Source organism: Gadus morhua, chromosome 20, assembly GCF_902167405.1.
Source record: "Gadus morhua chromosome 20, gadMor3.0, whole genome shotgun sequence".
Lineage (NCBI taxonomy): Eukaryota > Metazoa > Chordata > Actinopteri > Gadiformes > Gadidae > Gadus > Gadus morhua.
The window spans coordinates 7,322,249-7,343,834 of NC_044067.1; the positions used below are offsets into that span (position 1 = coordinate 7,322,249).

Below are 21,586 nucleotides of genomic sequence, written 5' to 3' on the forward strand. Positions count from 1 at the left end.
ATTGTATACCAAAATAGAATCAATCAATAATACCCCTAACCAATTTAATTTATTCATAATTTGCTCATATACATGAGGTGCGATTTTGTCTCAACCGTACCCATGGTGAGTACAGTTGAGACACCCATTTAAACCCATTGATGGTGACTGACCAAGCATTGAAAAAACTTTAAACTTTATTATAAAAGAACTGGACAAAATATTTAAGCAAGAAATTCATTTATTTAATTCATTTATTTATTCACTTTATTATCTCACTCCTCACAGTGATGACAAACATACTGTTTGTCACCAGTGGTGCTTATATAGACCCCAAGATAAATAATTCTTACTATTTCCATGTTTGAAAGGACATCCCTTAATAAAGAACAGTTTGAATATCCAAAATATAACATTTTATTTTAATTTGTTTGTTTTGTTGTCCAACTTTGACTTCTAACCTGTCGTTAAACTGCACAACGTAACTCCATGTTATGTAATGGTATGCGATCGCGGGTACAGTTGAGACATTGTGTCTCAACTGTACCCGTCCGACCATCTCACGCTTTTCTCTAGATTATGCAGTGACCTAGATTGACATGATAGCATGAATTATGTATATTTATAGTGCACAGAATAACGTTTGTAATGATGTAAATTGCGTTTGTTGATCACCTATGGTTAATAACATATTCATTGTAGAAGGGACATGTAAATTCAAGATCTTACCTTGCTAAAAAAAACTTTCGCCGATATCTTCGTAGCGGAGCTGAGTATGTTGCTCAAATTTCCCGGGGTAGAAGAGGATGTTAGTACGCATGTGCAAACTAAAAATCACGGCTCAGGATCATTGCGCACGCAAGTTATGTAGGGTGTCTCAACTGTACTCATGTCTCAACCGTACTCACTCTACCAGGTATGCGCGTGTTCATGTGTGTGTATGATTGTTGAGATTGACAGACATTCAGACAGGCATTGCAATGCTTCCATTTTGATTTTATTATATTTAAAACATTGAAATGTGCTAGCCGTTCAGGAACAAAACATCAAATACCGGATGCTTTTCATTCCCACACAGATCACCTGAATCGCCTTGGCCTAATATGGGCCGCAATAGAACAACAATATACAAACCTCAGTTGCTGTGGAAACTAGGCATACAGTCCCGTCATTCTATTTCTTTCTATGCTGTCTAATTTAATCACATAGCACCTTGATTCACATTGTCGTTTTGGATTTACAGTCAGATCAGCGGTACGTTTGTGGAGTGGTCCTATGGGGGGGGTTTATTTCGGGGCTCCTAGGGGGGGACGGGGAACCTTTGCTGGGTCAGGAGCTGGGAGATGAAGCTCATGGCCGGGCTCAGGCCGTCCGTCAGGTCCTCCGGGAGCGCTGACATCACCAGCGCGATCCTCTCTGTGATCTTCAGTATCCTTCACGGGGACGAGAACAGAACAAATATGATGACCGATTACAAAAACATAAAGAAGCACAAATATGTTTTACCACTATTTACTGTAGGTTTGTTGCCTTAATACAAACTGACTCGCAGAGAATTCAGATACATGTCATTAAGGAGCAAGGAAGGGGTCGTGACCTGCAAATGCTTCCAGGTATGCTGTGGATCGAACCCATACCTTTTGGCTAGAAGACGAACACCCTATAGCCACTATACTGTCCAGCCTTTGATCAAATATGCTTTCTCTTCTCATTGTTTAGATATTCATGTTCAAACAAACGCTTGTGGGGTTAAGGAGATGTATTTTCTTACCAGTTCACGTAGTTAGCAGCCAGCTGAGGTTCCTGCCTGGAGACGTCCTCTGTCACCAGGGACAATTTCATCTGTTTGAAGTTTGCCTCGATGTCTTTCTTTATCTCGGCCAAGCAGCGCATCCCTGGGAAGGAGCCGATCACTTGCTGCAGAAGAGACGGGAGTATTGCAGACAAAGGGAAACCATAAAACACACAACACGGGTTAACCCCAGGGGATGTTTGGCTATTACAATTACAATTAGGGCATTTAGCAGACGCTTTTATCCAAAGCGGCTTACATCGGTTAATACACACAGTGACACACCGACGGCAGAGTCAACCATGCAAGGCAACAGCCAGCTCGTCAGGAGCAGTTAGGGTTAAGTGCCTTGCTCGGGGACACATCAACGCTCGGCTAGGAGGAGCTGGGAATCGAACTAGCAACCTTTTCGCATACAAGACAACTGCTCTACCTCCTGAGCTAAGCCGACCCCCTGGCTCTGCTGCACTGGGAAACCGCACCGCAAGCTAGATTGATATATCACTAAAATAGAGGCAAAAGTCTGACATGAGACGAGATGACTGTTGCTCACATAGAGGACAGAGAGCTGGTGGGCGATGTATTTGTGGCTGCCCAGATGCCTGACGTCCTCCTCTAGTTGTTGGCTCAGGACGAGAAGCTGGTTCAGTTTGGCAAGGTGAGAGAAGTACTCTGCAACACATAGCCACTTGTGGTTAACTCTTGAAATATGTCCTGCTTTACAGTGTGATTTTTCTCTTCCTCGTAACTACATATTTTATACATACATCCGAAAAAAAATTATACATATATATATATTATATAACATTGATAATATTATTATTTTAAAGCAATGAAATCTTAATCATATGTTGAGATGGGGAAAACCAACAAAATGATTGACTATGATAACTGCTCTGCAAGCGATATCCTCATGGATTACTCTATTGTGGTCATAAATCCAACGTGTATTATTTTATGGGGAAACGGGAAAAATAAACCAAACGATGGCTAGGACATCCGCTCTGCAAGTGATACATCTTTGTGTAGTACTCAGTTGAATTGGGCCGGGTCATTTTGGCCGAACAGTAGAAGCAGTTGTACATTTGTGACAGTTCACGCTTGGAGAAATACTCCACCTCCTTAATCTGAGGTAGGCCACCACTAACCTTCCATGGGGGGCTTTTCCAGCATGCCTACAGCACTGCCCTGGATGAGGTAGACCTCGACCCGAGGGAACATCCCAGACAGGCCCACCATGTCCAGGTAGTCCTTTGGAAACATGGAGTAAGACTTGTTTATAATTTCACAGCAATTGCATTGTCCTCCATCACTTTCTTTCCTCAGCATCAGCTTTTCATAGTCATATTCAAAAGGGTAACCAGACACTACTGTTTATTTGTGTTGGTATTTCCACATAAAAACGAATATATTGATTAATGCCATTTTGTTTTCGCATTATTGGAGAGCACCCAAAAACCTGTGGTGCTGCTCTCTCCCCAACCACTTTCTGACGTGAACCTTTGAGAACCATTTTTTCGGAGATGGAAATTACTATACATTAATAAGTGTGTAGCTTGGGTGGCTTGCTGGCCCTTTTTTAATGTAACTTAATGATTAAGAATGTAAGAACGTAAGAAAAGCTTACTGTGGTTCACCAGTTTGAACAATAGGATATCTAGGGCTTTCGACCAGTGCTTCACTTTCCCATTTTGCTATTGTTATTACATCGTGGGCTGAGACAAGCAGAAAGTGTTTATTTACACTTGAAATAGCAAATAGCAGTAGAGAAAACAAACCTCTAATTGTGGCATAGGCTTTGGTAGATGCTCCAGGCACTGCAGCATCTGGTCTAAGATCTCAGCTCCTACGGTGGACGATATCACATAAGAAGATATAACATTGTACTTCTGGTTAATTGTTGGTGCTCTTGCACGTTGCTTAATGTATTGATGGAATCCATCATTTTAAATGAATAACACCTTGGAGCTGGAAGGTGTCCGATTCCTCTGGGCTACAGTCTTGACTCAATTGCTCGTGGAACTTGCAGGAAAGATAATAAAAACAACAAACATGTTATGAAGAGGATCAATACAACTCCAAGAAGACGTTCCCTTGATGTTGGATGTCTACATACTATAATAATAATAATAAATGGAATTTATATAGCGCTTAATATGGTACTCTAAGACGCTTTCTATACTCTCTCACACACAAAGCAAATCCATTCTGAAACACAACCCCGGACCCCATATGCACCCCTCCAATTACAGGGACATTACAATTATTTTCTCAGCATCCAAAAAGCAGTGTTGACATATACCTGCTGAACCTGAGCCCGGACGAGAAGGTCCAGCTGTCCACACAGACACAACATCTCCAAGCCCACCTGCTCAGGACTCAAATGAGTAGGGCTCAGAGGTCTTCTCACCTGCAGCTTCACTGTCAACAGGTAAGACAGAATACCGACCTGTCAACCATCATCGTTAAGATATATATATTTTTTTTTCATCACAGGTACTTTCCCCGTCAGAGATCATGCGATTGTTATGAGTAACAATGGGGTATGACGAGCAAGAATCTCATTGTCTTAAGTCTATATGGGAGGAGTAGGTCACCGAGAAAGAATCATTTCCGTTCAGACAGCGCATATATGCATGCATAAATATTTAACAAATTCCTGCGCTACAATGATCTCTGTCAATACTACAAATACTTGTTAAAATAGTATCTCACTGCGATAAAAACAATATTCGGTAGGATTTGAGACTTACCTTTAAAATTGTCATGATAAACGCACGGATGACAGAGCGGCTCGGTGTTGCTTACTGCCATATCCAACTAAACTGACAACAATAGCGTCCTTGACACTTACGAATCCATTCAAAATAACCAAAGAGTAGAAAATGCACAGACGAATACAAAAACAGTCAAAGTTTTCATTGTAACCATCTTACAAGAAAACATTGCTCCACGCCAGGGGTGCATTCGAGAGACCTACACATTGAACCGGTGCGAACGAATGCGAATAAAAGGTTGATTTGTACGCAAGGCAACCATTTCCACTCTTGCTGTCAAATTAGCTTATACATAGGCGCAAAAGCGGGTGATATCAATGTATCATGCATGCAAGGTTGTTCAAGCTCGACGAAATCCGAACATCAAAGCCCACGCCCTTTACAACCTCGGATTTTCAGTCTTGAACGGCGCTTTAGATCGGCGACCGGCATCCTCAATGCATGATGTCATGTTTTGGGGCTCACTGAATCACCCGGTGGGACGACGCACTGTTTTGCATCCACATTGGCCGACAGGTGACTTTACCCCAACTGTTAGCGTGTTAGTTGGTATTTTAGGTCTTAATGGAGGAGATGGAACCACACACACACACACACACACACACACACACACACACACACACACACACACACACACACACACACACACACACACACACACACACACACACACACACACACACACACACACACACACACACACACCAGTCCTACGATTCATTTATTAAATAGTAAACAAAAGCAGACAAGAGGTCTCACATAGATTCTTCCTTCAAGTTCTCTAGAGCGGTCTTAAATTACAGCTAGTGTATAAAGTTTGTCACAGTTTTACATTATTTAAAGTGACAGCTCAAAATGAAAAAAGACAGACGTCTTGACATAGTAAAGGGAGGAAAAGACATTTAAATAGTGTGCTAAGAAAAGATATATCTCCAGTATTGACCTGGCATTATGTAAAAAATGAAGACAATCTGTAGCAAAAATCCAACTCAACTGTGCAGCAAAGTCAAATATACAACAATGTACATCTTTTGGTATACAACCATATTTTCAATAATATTTAGAAGTGCACCTGAAATAAAAAAGCAAACAGATATCTTTTTAAATTCTTTTCCATAAAATGCCCACTCCTTCAAGGCACATCACCATGACAGTCGCCAGTTTTTCAGGAAACCAACAGCATTCTCCATAAGTAACTCTGTTTTTAGTATTAGAAGCTGTACATTAGCATTGGCAGGAGCAGAGAGAGTAGATATGTTGCATTTTGACATCTTGAGGCGAAGGGATAATCCTCTCCTTGGTACAGTTTGGTGACGGGCAGGGCGATCCGTTGTCAGTGTTAGAACTCGTTCCATCCAGTTGGGGCCCTGGGAGTTGTTGATCACTGCAGAGGAGGCTGTTACCACTAACGGCCACCAGGGGGCAGAGCGAGGTTGGCCATCAGCTCGTGGACAGAGGCGAATATCGTGCACTCGCCTGCGGAGGAAAGACCATAAAAACACAGACATGATCAAAACTCAAACTCAATCTCGCTGTCGAAATAAATAGACGTAAATAGAGCGTTACTAAACTGTTGTACTGTACTAACTGTACTATGCCGTAAGTATCGTTCGAGTTTAACTTCATTTTGTGTGCATTAAACAATCAAAATCGGCCATTAAATATACAGTGTTTTCCTCTTTCCGTCTCCAGCCGTTGAGATATTCCCTTATGAGCGGCGTGTGCGTTGCGGCGGTCGTTTCCCCGGCCGTGCGTGCGTGGCCTCACCCTGTCGCGCCGGATGCAGCTCGTTGAACCTCCGCAGGATGTTGGACACGGTGAGCGCGGCGGCGCCCGACGAGCTGTGCTGCCGGGGGATGTCGGCCTGCTGGGTGAGACCCGTGGCCATGTCGTACACGATGGGCACGATGATGCTCAGGGGGTCTTGGGGCACCGGCACCCGCTGGGTCAGTTGGAGCTGTAGAGGGGGGAGAGGGGGGAGAGGGGGGAGAGGGGGGAGGGTGGCGGACAGTGAGTGCATGTGAACACAACACAAGACGATTTTTGGATTTGTGTGGGAAAGGTGGAAAATGAGGGTCATGGTTTGGAAATGGGATCCCAGAGAAGACGGTTATGGTTAAGTGGTGTAGTGTGGAAGATGAAATACGTTTGGTTCAGAAGAGAAAGCAAATTAATATTAAACCGTGGATGGATTAACATCGAGTTCAAGCTGTTCAAAAAAGAAAATATAGGGGGAAAATAGGAAGGAAAACATTTGTAGTCATCCTAAATAAGTTAAGCGAATAATTCACAGAATACCAAATAGTTTAATGTATTAATAGCAAAGATAGAAACTGAAAACTCGGGTCGGGTCCCATGCTGTGCATCAGCGAGAAATACACTTTTTGAACGTTGCACAGACAGCTGTGACTTCCTTTAGCGGTAGCTCTGTATTCAAGGACACTGTTCTAAAAAGCTGTGTATGATCGTCATCCTGTATAGAAAACCTTCCTTTGTGTTGGTTATCCTGTCTTTAGAACGTCCCTCGTACTCTTCGTGACAAACAAAAAAGATCTGGCAAGCAACCCACGTATGGCATCAAAGAAGTCAAGTTTTGTCTGAATAAAAAAAGAGACTGTCTGCAGAGAGGGTCTGAGGAGCCCGAGAGAGACGGGGGAAGGCATCAGCGGTATGAGACGAAATAATGTCATGAATAAGTGATGAGGCGGGCCGGGCCGTCGGGACTCACAAAGAAGAGCATCTTGGACTTGAGCACCACGGCGATAGTTCCCGGGGGGGCGATGGGGGGTGCGCTGGGCGGGATCGTCAGACAGAACTGGACGTTCCAGTTCAGCTGGGCAGCCTGGTCAGGGAACTGAGGACACACACACACACACACACACACACACACACACACACACACACACACACACACACACACACACACACACACACACACACACACACACACACACACACACACACACACACACACACACACAAGACTCAAGGTTAGATCCCTGAAGCATACAATGTATTAATCGCCCAGGACTTGTTATCAACCACACTAAGAATTGAATTGATTTATCGACTCATTCACACATTTCTGGTAGACCGTGCGATGATACTGAAGAGATAAGGGTTCACTCTAAAACTAGAGTGGGACAAATTAACGGGAAAGCTGCCATCTTTATAGTCCGTTTGGAATCGGGTAGCAATGGGGGCCACTTGCCTCCCACTCTCACCCATGTTTTCCAGTGCACCGGGTACAAAACTCTTACACCACCCACTCACCAGCTCCAGCTTCATGATGCGCACGCAGTCTCTTAAGATGTTGGTGGGGGCACCCAGTAACTTGGTGAAGGCGTTCAGCGTGTTGTACTTGAAGGGAGGTCCAGCCACCTACACAACACAGGGAATATGCAAATATAATTAAAACGAGAAACCTGTGGATTTGTGTGCGAAAGTTTCTTGACCATGACCGAATGAAACGCACACATTGTCAATATTTCCTTGATTTCTGTGAATTCAGTGATGATGACTTTCAGTCCGAATTGTCCTTTTCTCTCTCATTGTTGTCAACTAGTGGTTCAATAAAGCAGCACAATGATATTGTTTTTGAGGAGACTAACCCACTAACCTAAATCATCGAGTAAACACCACTCGCCCCCTACTCTTCCCCTGGCCCAAAATATATGAATGGACTAGTTCAAAGTTAATCGAATCATTCCCGATTACTCGGCTCAGTACTTCGGGGTTCTAATTTGACTAATTTAGTTCTAAACTATGGCATGAAAGCAGAGTAAAGTGTATATAAGATTATGTTGTTTTTATATTTGCAAAAGTTATATCAACTGAATGTGCCTCTCTGTACCCGCCCCCCCTGGCCCAGGCCACCTACCCGGGTCTCGAAGAACCTCTCGAGGACCTGCAGCTCCTCCTGGGACCAGGGCCCGGCGTTCTCGGGCGTGACCTTCAGCTGGAGGGTCTGGTAGTTCTTGGGGTTGAGCGCCACGCGGCACTTCAGCACCTCCGTCTTGAACATGATGACGCCAGGCTCGTTGGAGTTCACGATGGACAGCTGCAAGGGGGGGAGAGAGGAGAGGAGGATCAGGGACAAAGCAAAGGCAGAAAACTAAACTGATGGCAGATGAAAAAGAAAAATGAAAACCAACACAGAATCTCAAAATAAAATGTTATGAGTGAGGCTCCAGAAATAGTTACTAAAAAAAAAGATTAGGTTTGTGTACGCACACACACACACACACACACACACACACACACACACACACACACACACACACACACACACACACACACACACACACACACACACACACACACACACACACACACACACACACACACTAAAGCAAAGTAGGCCAAAACGAAAGCCCATTCAAAAATCCCTATTTTAACCAGATGATGAAAAATGAATGAATGTCATTATACAAGGGTATTGTCCTTTCACAGGAAACTGTGTGCTGCATCACATGCTCTAACCATCACCCCCTTAGCACAAAAAAACCCACATTGACTATGAGTCCTAGAAAAGCGCCATATAAATCAAATTTATTATGATTATTATTATCATCATCATCTGATGACGACCCCACACCCCCATGCTCCGTCCATACTCACGTTGGGCTCGCCCTGGATGATCCTCTGCAGGTGACGCCGCATGATGACCGAGCCCAGGAACCTCTCCAGCGGCGAGCAGAGGTAGCTGCAGGCCAGGCCGGGCACCAGGCAGGGCGTGGGCGAGGGCAGCAGCAGCACGTGGAGGGCGCTGTGCGTGAGCACCGTGGGGATGGAGGCTGCCCACGGCCGCTGGGGCAGCTTGCGGGGCGGGGGCATGCTGCTGGGCATGACCTGGGAGCCTGAGAGCCGCGCATCGCGCGCACACACACACACACACACAAACACACACGCACACACACACGCACACGCACACACATGCAGAGGATAGATAAAGAGCACAACATTTCGTCAAGAGCGCCCTCAAACACTTCAAAACACACATTCACTCGGTTTTTACGTTACGGTTTGGATTCGTAAAGGCGTATTTGCCTTGTTATTGATAAATATGAGCTGTTGCCATGGTGCATCTCATCATGTCTCCAAGCTTCCAAAAGACACTCGTTTGTAATTTTGTTGGGTATTTTTCTTTATAGCGATGTTCCGAAGCTGTGTACTAGTGTTCCAACACTCTGGTCTTTAGATTATAAATTGCCTAAAGTGTAGTCTAAAGTGGCCCGACCCTGATGACTGGATGTGGTGGGGAGCAACAGTTCAACTAGCTTGTAGCAGCCCTGGCAATGTTAGTCCAGTGTGGATGTTCTTCAGAAACACACTGGGTGCCCTCACCTGTCGCGGCCCGCGGGGAGTTCGGGTCGGGGATGGGCGAGTTCAGAGAGGGGTTCCCGGGGGACATTCCGTGGATGCGTGCCCCGGGAGAGGGCCCCGACACCTGGGGGGAGTTGGGCCACTGGCTCCTCTGGCTGGGAGACACCATTGGGTATGGAGAACTGGGATCCAGAGCTCCTGGAGAGACAACAGGCCGTCAGCCGGACATCCGCCAACTCCACCGCTACTTACTTCCAAACCGCTGCGGTTGTGCCAGACACGGGGCATCGTCAAGCGTACCTAGAAGAGGTTTTCTCCCCTGTGCTGTCTGACACCTAGCCCAGTACCCCTGAGTAGAAGACTATTTGGGTCATTCCGTCCAGCCCCAGCCAGTGTCCTTGCCCAGCCCAGCTACAGACCAGCGGAACAGCACCATGGCTGTTGGTCACTTTGTCACTTACCGTGGGGGCTGGCAAAGCTGGTCTGGCCCATCGCTATCCCCAAAGAGGAGGGAGACGGGGTGGGCCCAAAGGGAGAGGGGGCCCTCAGTGCTCCACTAGGGGAGCCCGAGGTATGGATTGGCCCTGCACACACACACACCACACAAACGCACACACACCACACAAACACGCACACAGAAAGGGCTTGTCAGACTTGACTGTCGACAAGTTCTCCACATCATGCACCGACATACAAACTTTCATTTTACACACATACACGCACACACACACACACACACACAAGCTGGGCGGGAGGGGGCAGTGGTCTTTAGCTGGCTGGCTGAGACAGATGGACAGAGCCAGGCTAACTGCATGCACTTTCTATTGCTAGGCCATGGGGTGTGGATTGGATGATTGAATGATGCAAACAAATCACAAATAAATCACTTGGGCTTCCAAAATTAAAAAAGGCAATACAAACTTCAATGCTTGATCATTCATTTTCCGCAGTTGATTACATAGACAAAGACACATGTAAGAATTTGATATTGATCCATTGAAAACAAATGTAAAAAAGCAAAAAGCAAAAAAGTGAATGGATGTTGGCTGCCTAGTCACACATAAAGCACAAGGCAGCAGTGAATTGCACACACACACACACACACACGCACACACACGCAGACACACACACACTTGGCGAGCGGAAAGCTAGGCTACCTGGGGACTGCGTGGGCATCATGGAGGGCGACGGCGTGACGTTGGCGTGGTAGTTGGGCGGCGAGGTGAGGGGGGGGTACACGCCCCCGGCCGCGCCCCTCATGGGCGCCGACGCCTGCAGCTGGTTCATCATGTTGTCCATCAGGTCCCCGCTCACCGGCGAGGGCGGGTTGTCGTCCTCGTTGACCGAGCGCCGCCGCGCGTCCTGGGTGCTGTCCACGAACATGTTGAGGAACGTCTGCGAGGAACCAGGGGAGAGGGAAGGATGGACGGTTTGTTGAGAGGGGCGCCCCCGGTGGCTCACCGGGTAGAGCGCGTACCATATAGGCTCAGTCCTGAACGGAGCGACCCGGGTTCGAGTCCTGCCCGTGGTCATCTGCTGCATGTCCTCCCCTCCATCTCCCATACCTTCCTCTCTACCTCACTCTATAATAAAGCATTCAAATGCAGAACTGAATCTTATTTTTGGTTTGTGAGGCGTTTGGTTCTGATCATTGTGTTCAATCATTTTAAAAAAGGGGCTGTAGCTAAGAGTTAAGAGATATTATTTGGGTGTTATTTAATGGAAATGCCCTTGCCTTCCGTGAGATATTGGCAAGGGAAATGCGCTGATTTCTGATCAAAGCAGGGCATCTCTTCCCTGATTGGTTCAGGGAATCCATCTTGCCTGTCAATCACAGGTGTGTGACTGCGACAGTTCTAAAGAGTAAGCGGATAAACTTAGAGAGGAAGGGAGCAGAGAGGTCGGGGAGGTTTTTTGGTTGTTTGATTGAAATATCCTGCTCTATCTTTCTCTCGAGCCTCAACTACAGCTGCTGTAACGCTTCTTGAATTACACTTGGTCAAATTCAGATACTTATCTCAAACTAATGACACACATGGTTTTGTTGCAGTTAATTATTTCCCAGGGGAAATAAACCAGCCATCACAGCTACCCATGATAGTTGCAAAAAGGTGCTGTGCTATTTGATCTAATCAGAGGTGTGAGAAAATAACTCTGAGGCAAGTCACTGGGGAAAAGGAATCCCCAAATCAGCAAACTGAAGGACGTTAAAAAAATTACTAACTCTGCAAAACCGTACGAGTCAGATTAAAAAAATATAAATCCCAAATCCCATAATAGATCATTTAATTAACAAAATTAACCAAACAATAAAACCCCAGACTCACCACGCAACTGAAAAACAAAACTGAAACCAAGCAACCGGAGCCGTCCGACTGAAACCAATCGACTGAAACCAACCGACTGAAACCAACCAAACTGAAAACCAACCAAACTGAAAACCACCGTCGCGGGCAGCTGGCGCTACCTTGAGCCCCGGGGCGGGGTGGAAGCCCTCCACGATCTTGGTGTTGTCGAAGAGGCTGTAGGCGCCGTCGCGGATGGCCACCACGCCGCGGCTGCGGCAGTAGATGTCGATGCAGTACATGTTGCGGAAGGCCAGGCGGATGTGGGTGGGCGACTGGGGCAGGATGGAGAAGCACTGGTAGGCCGTGTTGGTGCGCTGGGTCAGCCCCAGCATGGGCACCGTGGGCAGCTTGTTGATGGCGTTCAGCGGGGCCTGCGTGTCCGACAGCACCTGGGGTGGGGGGGGACACACCCGTGGTGAAGTTTCGTTGATAGTTGAAAGTGAATAACTACTATCCACTAGAAACATTGTCAGTGTCTTTATTAATTCAACTCATACAGCTGTACCGCCATTTTGTTTAGTGAAACAAAAAACAAAAAAATAACACGGTTGGTACATCTTGACATCACATCGCAATGACATCGCGATATTGTCTTTCCTTGTGCGTGACCTGGCAACAATAACGGCTTCATTCACCGAGGTAATGTTATATTCGCGTTGAACTAGGATGTCACAGCACTCCACCGCCCTCTGGGGTCCTCTCAAAAGGACTAACCTAAATAAATCCCATGATGCACTCTGACGCACAGGCCCAATAGAGACGGGGCGGGTTACCTGCAGCAGCTGCACCACGTTGGGGCACTTGTTGAACATCTCCTGCAGCTGGTGGAGGATGATGTTGTGGCAGTTGGAGCAGCCCGAGTTGGGCCCCACCGTGCCCAGGGCCAGGTGGAAGCGGTGGCCGCTGGCGTTCCACTGGACGGTGACCGAGCTGCCCTTGGTGGTGCCGTAACACAGGACCAGCTTGCGGTAGTTGTACAGCCGGATCTCCGAGAACAGGCTTAGGTACGACGGCATCTCTGCATGGTTGAGAGAGCGAGAGAGGGAGCGTGAGTCAACGCATTTTTAACACATCAGTCGAAAGCGTGGAATCTGAGAGGCACCGGGGCGAGGCACATAAAGGTTTGATTCGATGGAGGATGGGTCGATCCTACACGCGGATCCTGTGAATTGTTCGGATGAGATAGCTATATACCAGTAAGTAACTATACAGCTCACTGATTTAAAGTAATAGCTTCGAGTTGTTTTAATTGTTTAAATTGATTACATTTACGGTTCAATAACACACACACACACACACACACACACACCTGGTAGCGCGCGGGAGAAGTCGAGGACACACTGGTAGAGTTGGCTGATGGCGCTCCAGTCGTTGAGGAACATCTCCACCACCTTGCGCCCGCCCACGGGCTCCGACAGCGGGTTCTCGTAGGTCAGGTACACGTGCCGTGTGGAGGCTGGCCGGAGACACGACAAGGGGAGGGGTTGATACCATTATTATGAGGGTCTCGCATGCAGAAGCCTAACAATAGGGCCAAGACATACAGTAGTACAAAAATAATTGAATCTTGACAATTATGTTAATAATAAGGTCTCACAATTGTTGTCATATGCCCATTGGCAGCAGCAGTGAGCTGTTGCCAATGCAAGCAAATATGCTGTAAGTCATATTTATTCGTCAAATAGATATATTTTCAATTTCTGATAGTGTGTTTGGTCAGTAACATGGGTACCCCAGTCAATCTGCTCTGCAGTTAACAGATTAAAATGTCTTGATTCTCGTTCCGACCTCATCCAATCAGGAGAGAGAACACCACAAACAGGTAGACCTCTCTGCGGGTTCACGGCCGGGCAGACGGATCTCAGTGTTGACTGACAATGGCGGGATAGGCAACGCTGTGGATTCCAGCACTCCCAGGAAGGGCAGACACACCAAGCAATAAAAAAGCTTTCTTCTTTATCATTAAGTGACAGTGACACTGCTGTCGTCAAGCAAGCATTTATATGGGTTTGGCCTTTAATTGGTAGAAAAACACGTGTTGGTGGGCAGGAGGAGGCGGGCACCGCCAACGGCGAAATCAAACAGGAAGTTAGCCAAAACAATGACACCTTTCACAGTGCCTTTAAATTGCCGGCACCCCTAAGCAGTAAAACGAGAATAATAATAATAAAAAAACAATCACAGTGTAAATGCAACGTTTTTTTTTACAGTTGCATACAGGGGGGGGGGGGGGGGGGGGGGGGGGGGTGTACCTTGCTCCTTGCTGTGAGTGCTGTTGAGGGGGCAGTTGGCCAACACCAGCTCGGCCACCCAGGTGCGGTTGTTCCTCCCCTGCAGGCGGAAGGTGCAGTCCAGCAGGGTGCGCTCCAGAGCCCTCCTGGTCTCCTCTCCAACACCCTTGCACGGCGGGATTCTGCAGCAGCGAGGTGGGCGGGGGGACACGTCAATGTGGGGAAACAGTGAAGAGGAAAAGACGATTGATCGATGAATGCATTAGCTGACGGACAGAAAATAGATTGATTATTATTGAATAATCGGTTAATTGTTTCGTTAAAAAAAAGAAAAAAGAAAAAAAAGAAAAGGGCATTTCTGCCAATGTCGTCATATTGCCTCTTCCTTGGCTGGCTGTTCATCAGACAAAGCAAGCTGAATTAAGACATCAATATGGGCTTTGGCAACTTGATGATATACACTTGCATTATGTGACATTTTCAAACACTAAAAGAGGAATTGAAACAAATACCACAATGTTGAATCGACAATAAAAACAACGTGGCAGCCTCAGTCTCAGGTTCTTCCTGCACTCAACGATACAGTATCGACTCTGTCTTGGTAGTTGCCTGCTGCAGAAACCCAGACATGTGTTGAGAGTGTCTGTGTGTGTGCGTGCGTGCGTGCGTGCGTGCGTGCGTGTGTGTGTGTGTGTGTGTGTGTGTGTGTGTGTGTGTGTGTGTGTGTGTGTGTGTGTGTGTGCAAGTGCATGTGCGAGTGGTGTAGCATTACTTGAGGAGGCGTATGGCGTGACTGCAGCCGTCCCCCTCTACTTGGACGCCCTGGTTAGCGATCTCCATGTTAGACAGCTAAGATCAAACAGAGAGAGAGAGAGAGAGACAGAAAGGGAGGGCCACTCATCACAAGGTGAAACAGAAGAAAAGCTGTATGGATAGAAAGATAAGAGGGTTGATACCATTATTATGAGGGTCTTGCATGTAGAAGCCTAACAATAGGGCCAAGACATACTGTACAGTACAAAAATAATTGAATCTTGACAATTATGTTAAGGTTTCATTGTCATATGCCCATTGGCAGCAGCAGTGAGCTGTTGCCAATGCAAGCAAATATGCTTTAGGTCATATTTATTCGTCAAATAGATATATTTTCAACGTGTTTGGTCAGTAACATGAGTACCCCAGCCAATCTGCTCTGCAGTCAACAGATTAAAATGTCTTGATTCCTGTTCCAACCTCATCCAATCAGGAGAGAGAACACCACAAACAGGTAGACCTCTCTGCGTGTTCACGGCCAGGACAGATGGTACCAGCAGGGCACCATCTCTTCTTCTTGTCTTTCATACAGCCTTGAAAATGTAGGCCCTACTTCATGAACATGTAATTATTACTATAAGAATAATATGGTTCATTTAATTCTAGTTCCTGGTTATGGGAGGGAGGGGGGGGGGGCACGCACCTCTGCCCTCAGACCAATGAAGGGCATGTTGGTGTCGCACATGGCGACCAGGTGAGCCAGCTCCTTGTTGAAGGCGCACATCTCTCCAGAGCGCCTGGGCTTCTTGGGCTCCAGAGCACCATGGTCTCCAGACAGCTGTGGCGCAAGTGACACAAAGACACACAGACTCTAAGCATAGCATTCCCTAAGACTGCATGCACCACTATTGAATTTCCATTGGGTCAACAGTACGGGGAGAGGGGGTTCCTGTACCTTCCTCTTGGAGCCCAGGACGGCCTTCTTCCCAGAGGCAGGGTCCTGCAACAGCTGCTCCAGGTTGGGCTTGAAGTGCTGCAGGAGCTGGGCGCACGGCGGTCCCTCCTCGCCCTCCAACTGGGACACCGACAGGAAGGAGTACTTGTACTGGAGCTCCGTCGTGCAGGCGGAAGTGTCCACCATCTCCACGACCTTATGGGAGGATGATAGTCATGTTAGTGTCGGATAGCGTGGAAAGAGCAAAAAATATAAAGAAGAGGAGTTTGGGTTATTGGGGGTGGGGGGGGACTGACGACTCACAATGTAGTACTGCGGTAGCCTGGTGAGCTTGATGAAGAGCTTGTGCTTGGACAGGCTCCCCGCGGGATGCACGGTACCGTTGGAGAGGTGCAGGATGTCCGTGCACACAGTGGGCAGGTGTTTCACCGACTGTCGACACCTCTGCTCCCCCAGCCAGAACCTGCACACACGGGGGGGAGAGGGAGAGGGTAAGAGAGAGAGAGAGAGGTTGTCTGAGGGGAAGCCCAGGCGACTCATTTACGATTACGAGCTGCGGTTGTTCATGCAGATGTCAGATTGCCCGAAGGAAGGAAAGGGAAGTGGACCAAAAAAACAAGCCTCTTTTTTTTCAACACTGTTCATGAAAAGGCATTATATTATGGTGGATATCTGTATATAAAGACAAAAAATATGGATTTACTTAAGTTGTTGAAGCCAGGAGACAATACGCTTCATATCATCATTGATGGTCTTCTCAATGTCATCCAGCATGGACTGATCTGGAGAGAGAGAGCACAGTAAGTTGATGACAGATCCTATAGTGTATCCCTTAGCTCTATGCAGTTCAATCATGTAATCCCTAGAAGCGTTATCTGAAATGTTCACATGTTACAGATGATATACAGGATCCCATGTCGTTTGTCCGTACCTAGGCCATACAGCATTGGCTGGAACATCCCAGAATGCAGGTCTACGAAGATGTGCAGGCACTCAGAGCGACCACAGGGTTCCAGTATTGGAATGACCAGTGTGGGAAGAGCAGTCTCGATGAAGGCTGGAATAAAATGCAGCATATTCAGGAATTCTACCAACTGAATTCACACATTACGTTTGACAGAAATGTGAACAAAGAGGAACTGCTTACAATTATCATTGGGATTGCTGGTTTTAAGAATGGCTTTCAGTTCCTGCAGCTTCTGATGGGAGCGGGCATGTACGCTGTCAATCAAGAGCTTCTCTACTGACAGGTGGTCAATCTATGAGACAAGGAGAAAATGGTCAGTCGCACGGTTCACACCACATCCAAAAATATAGAGGAATAAGAACAACAACTGCATTCAAGTGCAGGACATCAACCTTCATGGCTCTCTCCATTAGTTTAGAGTCACACGCAGGGAGTGGTGGCTCATGGGATATCTGGAGTGGCTTGGAGCCATCCGATTCGTCAATTCGGATGGTGACTTTGTGCACGGACGCCGTGCCCGTCTTTCTACCCAACACTTGTTGGCTGAAAGACGAAAAGCGAGAGAGACACGTAAATAGGCAGCCCTATCCAAAAGATCACACAATAATAGACAAATCAAACACGTCTATAATGAATGTGTGCTCTTACTTCCAGACTGCGAGGGTGAGGTATTTGGCCGCATGGTACCTCTCCACCTGGACCAGGTCGCCCCAGCGCTCTCTGACCAACATGAGGGTCTGAGAGTGAAGGACCTCTAACTGCAGGGACAGACAGAAGGAGTCTGGACGCAACCGGGTTAAGGGGCAAACACAATACATGATGGTGGGGCTAAACCGGGGTACACTTACAGCATGTTGCACATGAATAACCCTTCCCACGTTTAATACACAGCCAAATACGGACACAACTGCTGACTGATATTAGCATGAGCTGGAACAAGATATGCATCCAATGCACTGTGCTTTGGTTTAGCAAGGGAATGGAGAAGGCTGGCACCAACCAGGCTGTGATGTTGGTGTCCGTGCATAAATGCAGTGCGGGTCATGGAACACAGCACCATATTATCCTACACGTCTCTCTGTTGATATTCAGAAGGCATTCAGGTGGGGATACACATCCCCGAAACACATAGATCCTATGTGTGAAACACACCCCTTTAGAAGAAGAAAAGGGGCGGCGGGGGGGGTATTGGGGCATTTGTATCGAGCACAGACAACCCTTTGACAGGCCAAGCTGCACAGCTAGGGAGGGTGAGGGGGAGGGGGGCGGCGGGGGGAGGGATAGTGTGATGAGCATTGTGATTAGCGTGGCAGCACTCAGCTGGCATGCATGATTAGAGCGCTTTGATGTCGCCTTGAATGCTAAGAAGACGTCCCCGATGTGGTATGTTTTACCCAGTGCCCGCCGGCCCGAAGACTTTTAATTGTTAAGCTACGGTTCGGATCCGACGCACAGGAGCGGTCCGATAAGAAATAGAGAGTTGACGGCCCGATCAAAATGAATCGGTTGTCACAGAGTTCTGCTGGCCGTGACAGTGAGGCGAACGTAACAATTATCACAGCATGGGACAAGGAATATATGCGCTGCGACGTTTGACCACGATTAGTTAACCTAGCTTCAGGAAAAAGCTGCTGAAAGCAGAAGGAGATTGACATAAAAAGATCTCCACGATATTTATAGATATATTTGTGTTTTTATGCAGTCTCCCACCTGGATGGAGCTAGACGTAAATGATACGCACCTTGGCAATGCAGTCTTGCCAGGAGTGTATTTTAGAAAGAAAAACTTCAAAAACATTGTAAGAGCAAGTGAGGAAAGTTGATAAAAAGCAGCCGTGCTTATTATTTGAATGCTACAAGTGTATACATGGGCCAGTCAACACTCAGTATGCAACTGCACACACTGTGAGATTACTGCAGCATTTGACTCCAGAAAGTCACTGGAGCCAATTGGCTACTTGGAAATTAGAAAGTGTACGCACACACCCACACAAACACACACAAAAGGATACGCAAACAGTTGTACATGTCCTGGAGGGGCTTCTCATCTGCGAAGAGACGAGCCTGGACCAACTCGTGAATGAAGTTGACCTGCATACTGTGGACCAGAGCTCTGCCATCTTATGGAAGCAACAGGAGTGAGGGAGGGATGGGAGGAAGAGTGGGCAACAGATGGAGAGAGAAAGGTTCATGGTTATAAACAGAAACAGGGAGGTCATTAAATGATAAACAGAAATCCTCACACATCAAAGAAATGTGGATACAAAACAAGTTTGTATAATGTACGCGTGTACGTGGCTGTTGCTGTACCTCCCGTCTCCTTGTCCTCCACCAGGATCTCCAGCTTTAGGAGCCTCCAGGGGATTTCTGGGTCGTCTCCCATCACGGTCAGGGTGGCTTCAAACTCTCCCTCCACGCGAAACTTCACACGCCCATTAGCTGTACCAACACACACAGTCTAACTTCAGCAAACTGCCGAACAAACTTGTGCTGAAATAGCTATTGAAGCCCCTCAAGGGACTAGAACCCTGGATGTGGTCTCTTCATGGTCTCCAGGGCTGCCTTCCAATCAATGGTAAATTAAAGTCAATCGTAGCATACTAGTAGTATCATACTTTTAGTAGTATCATACATGGTTATTACAGCCCAGTGTTTTGAAGGTGGAAAACTTGCATCTGCCTGGTCATCAAACATGCATTTCCAATGATTAGGTAGATTGACATTCATGTGTCAAGAGTTATTTACCAACTGTGAGGTTGGCGAGCTGTGGGGGCAGGTCTGTCGTGACGAGGCGGTGCCGGAGAATCTGATTGAGCTGGTTTAGAGTGGTGTGCTTCTCCACCTTAGTGATGGGGTCTGGAGGAATTATCTTATCCTGCACGCACAAAGTCACAAGCTGGTCAAAAGCCATACACCATCATAATTGTACTGTCATACATGTCCAACAACAAACCCAGACCCAGGAACATTGGCCAACACAAGGTAGCGATTGAAACACCAGTAATGTGATGACTCACTCGTATGCACGTGGGCAGGCGTGGGTAGGACCCTGTGGTGAGCACGTCGATGGCGAAAGGGATGGCAAAGCTGGGCAAACGGGCATGGACCAGGGCATCCCTGGCCAATGACGCGAGCCTATCAGCGGTGTCCACGAAGAGAAAGGCCTGCTGGTCCAGGAACCCGGAAATCATCTGTTGTCATGGAGACCCAGGAGGGGAAGGAAGGTGAGTTAGTACCGGGGTACCAGATCCAATATCAGTGTAATTTGGTCGGAATGCCGCAATACATACCGCACACTTTTCCACCTTGCCGGCGTTGCTTGCCCACTTGACCAGGGCCAAGAGACGAACAAAGAGCTGTCTGGTGCGGCTGGCAAACTGGACGATCTCAATTTTCCTGCAAGAGGAAAGGGTTTTTACATCAAAACGAGGTTGAAAATACAGAAATGTTTAAAAGATAGGGGACCAAAATCCTTTGACATATTGGAACAGAAAAGCTAATGTCTTACCGTTCCATGTCTGTTTTTCGAGGCAGCCTGTACAAACGATCAAAATAAAAAGTCAGCCAATGGATTTATTTAGTCAGCACCAACAAAAACAACACTAAAATAAGTTATGCCATGTTAATAATGTGGAACAAATAAATATGGTACGTAACCATCACTACAGACCCTACATAGCCAGACTGACAAGCCATGGTAGTAAATGGGAAGAGAAACAAATACAATGTTTCTCAGAAAGAAATGTGATGTTAGAGGATTTTCAATATAGGTCTTTAAATTTCCATTCAGTAATTCATCGTAGAGGGAACAATGTTCTGTCATGTCTCATTCAGTGCATCTACAGCACGTCTCACTGTCGTTACAAATACCGGATGCGATTTACTACCACTATTGCACTTGCAATGGGAATTAGGTAAAAGTCGGAGCTCCGGTGTTAATATCAGCAATATTTAGGCTAGTGAATTTTAGCTGGTCAGCCTGATAGTAAACAGTCAGCTTTAAGCGTTAGGGCCTAGCCATAAGCACACAGTAACTTACAGTTCAGCCAGCAGGGTGATTTCGTGATAGGTCCTCTGAAGAAGGAACTCAATGAGTAGACTTAAGCGGACTCCCTGCGTGGCTGGTGCCCCAGGTGGAGGTGGCTGTGGACCAGAGGTGGGACCCCCGAGAGGGACCAGTTGCCCATCTGATCCGATCTGCACTGGAGCCATTTTACAATGACAATACTAGCTAGAGCGATGCACACTTTCAAAGAAACTACTGGGTCTCGATAATTTCCAACAAAGACCGTTTTTGACGTACTATATAACCTCTGTTGCTCAAAACAAGTTTTTTTAATCGGCTCAGTGTCTAGATAGGACTAAAAACTCGCTTATTCGATCCAATTTTGGAACTCATTACGGAAAGGTTCAACGCTGTCCACCCGCCATCTTTGCTGTCTGGAATGATCACAAGTCGG

General features: G+C 46.8%; 2 protein-coding genes across 3 annotated transcripts; both read right to left on the reverse strand.

Annotated features, from left to right (window-relative positions):
• Nucleotides 1-958: 958 nt before the first annotated feature.
• Nucleotides 959-5,165, reverse strand: si:ch211-218d20.15 (uncharacterized). Its single transcript, XM_030342786.1, has 8 exons — nt 4,525-5,165; nt 4,074-4,192; nt 3,733-3,793; nt 3,550-3,617; nt 2,920-3,022; nt 2,325-2,443; nt 1,751-1,896; nt 959-1,412 (listed from the first exon to the last, which is right to left on the reverse strand). The coding sequence occupies exons 1-8, from the start codon at nt 4,583-4,585 to the stop codon at nt 1,280-1,282; spliced, it is 810 nt and encodes a 269-aa protein (XP_030198646.1). The 5' UTR covers nt 4,586-5,165; the 3' UTR covers nt 959-1,279.
• A 91-nt stretch (nt 5,166-5,256) lies between these two features.
• On the reverse strand, nt 5,257-21,569 carry med14 (mediator complex subunit 14). 2 transcript variants are annotated; one of them, XM_030342784.1, is made up of 29 exons: nt 21,166-21,569; nt 20,635-20,661; nt 20,417-20,522; nt 20,144-20,317; nt 19,872-20,001; nt 19,437-19,565; nt 19,139-19,246; nt 17,776-17,908; nt 17,520-17,670; nt 17,308-17,419; nt 17,092-17,217; nt 16,864-16,942; nt 16,464-16,623; nt 16,161-16,355; nt 15,909-16,043; nt 15,225-15,301; nt 14,474-14,634; nt 13,531-13,677; nt 12,995-13,239; nt 12,341-12,610; nt 11,031-11,268; nt 10,335-10,457; nt 9,895-10,071; nt 9,169-9,407; nt 8,429-8,608; nt 7,822-7,929; nt 7,277-7,402; nt 6,316-6,505; nt 5,257-6,024 (listed from the first exon to the last, which is right to left on the reverse strand). In XM_030342784.1, the coding sequence occupies exons 1-29, from the start codon at nt 21,336-21,338 to the stop codon at nt 5,954-5,956; spliced, it is 4,290 nt and encodes a 1,429-aa protein (XP_030198644.1). In that variant the 5' UTR covers nt 21,339-21,569; the 3' UTR covers nt 5,257-5,953. The 2 variants fall into 2 exon arrangements, with proteins under 2 accessions (XP_030198644.1, XP_030198645.1); XM_030342785.1 differs by lacking the exon at nt 10,335-10,457.
• Nucleotides 21,570-21,586: the final 17 nt, after the last annotated feature.

Excerpts from the sequence above, each read along its gene's own strand:
- si:ch211-218d20.15 (XM_030342786.1), bottom strand. The coding sequence starts at position 4,585 with ATGGCAGTAAGCAACACCGAGCCGCTCTGTCATCCGTGCGTTTATCAT. Across the intron at positions 2,444-2,919 it reads GGAAAAGCCCCCCATGGAAG|AGTACTTCTCTCACCTTGCC; the intron begins GTTAGTGGTGGC and ends TATGTGTTGCAG. Across the intron at positions 1,413-1,750 it reads GCTGCTAACTACGTGAACTG|GATACTGAAGATCACAGAGA; the intron begins GTAAGAAAATAC and ends GTCCCCGTGAAG.
- med14 (XM_030342784.1), bottom strand. The coding sequence starts at position 21,338 with ATGGCTCCAGTGCAGATCGGATCAGATGGGCAACTGGTCCCTCTCGGG. Across the intron at positions 16,044-16,160 it reads TCCTGGGCTCCAAGAGGAAG|CTGTCTGGAGACCATGGTGC; the intron begins GTACAGGAACCC and ends CTTGCGCCACAG. Across the intron at positions 6,025-6,315 it reads GCTGCATCCGGCGCGACAGG|GCGAGTGCACGATATTCGCC; the intron begins GTGAGGCCACGC and ends TTTCCTCCGCAG.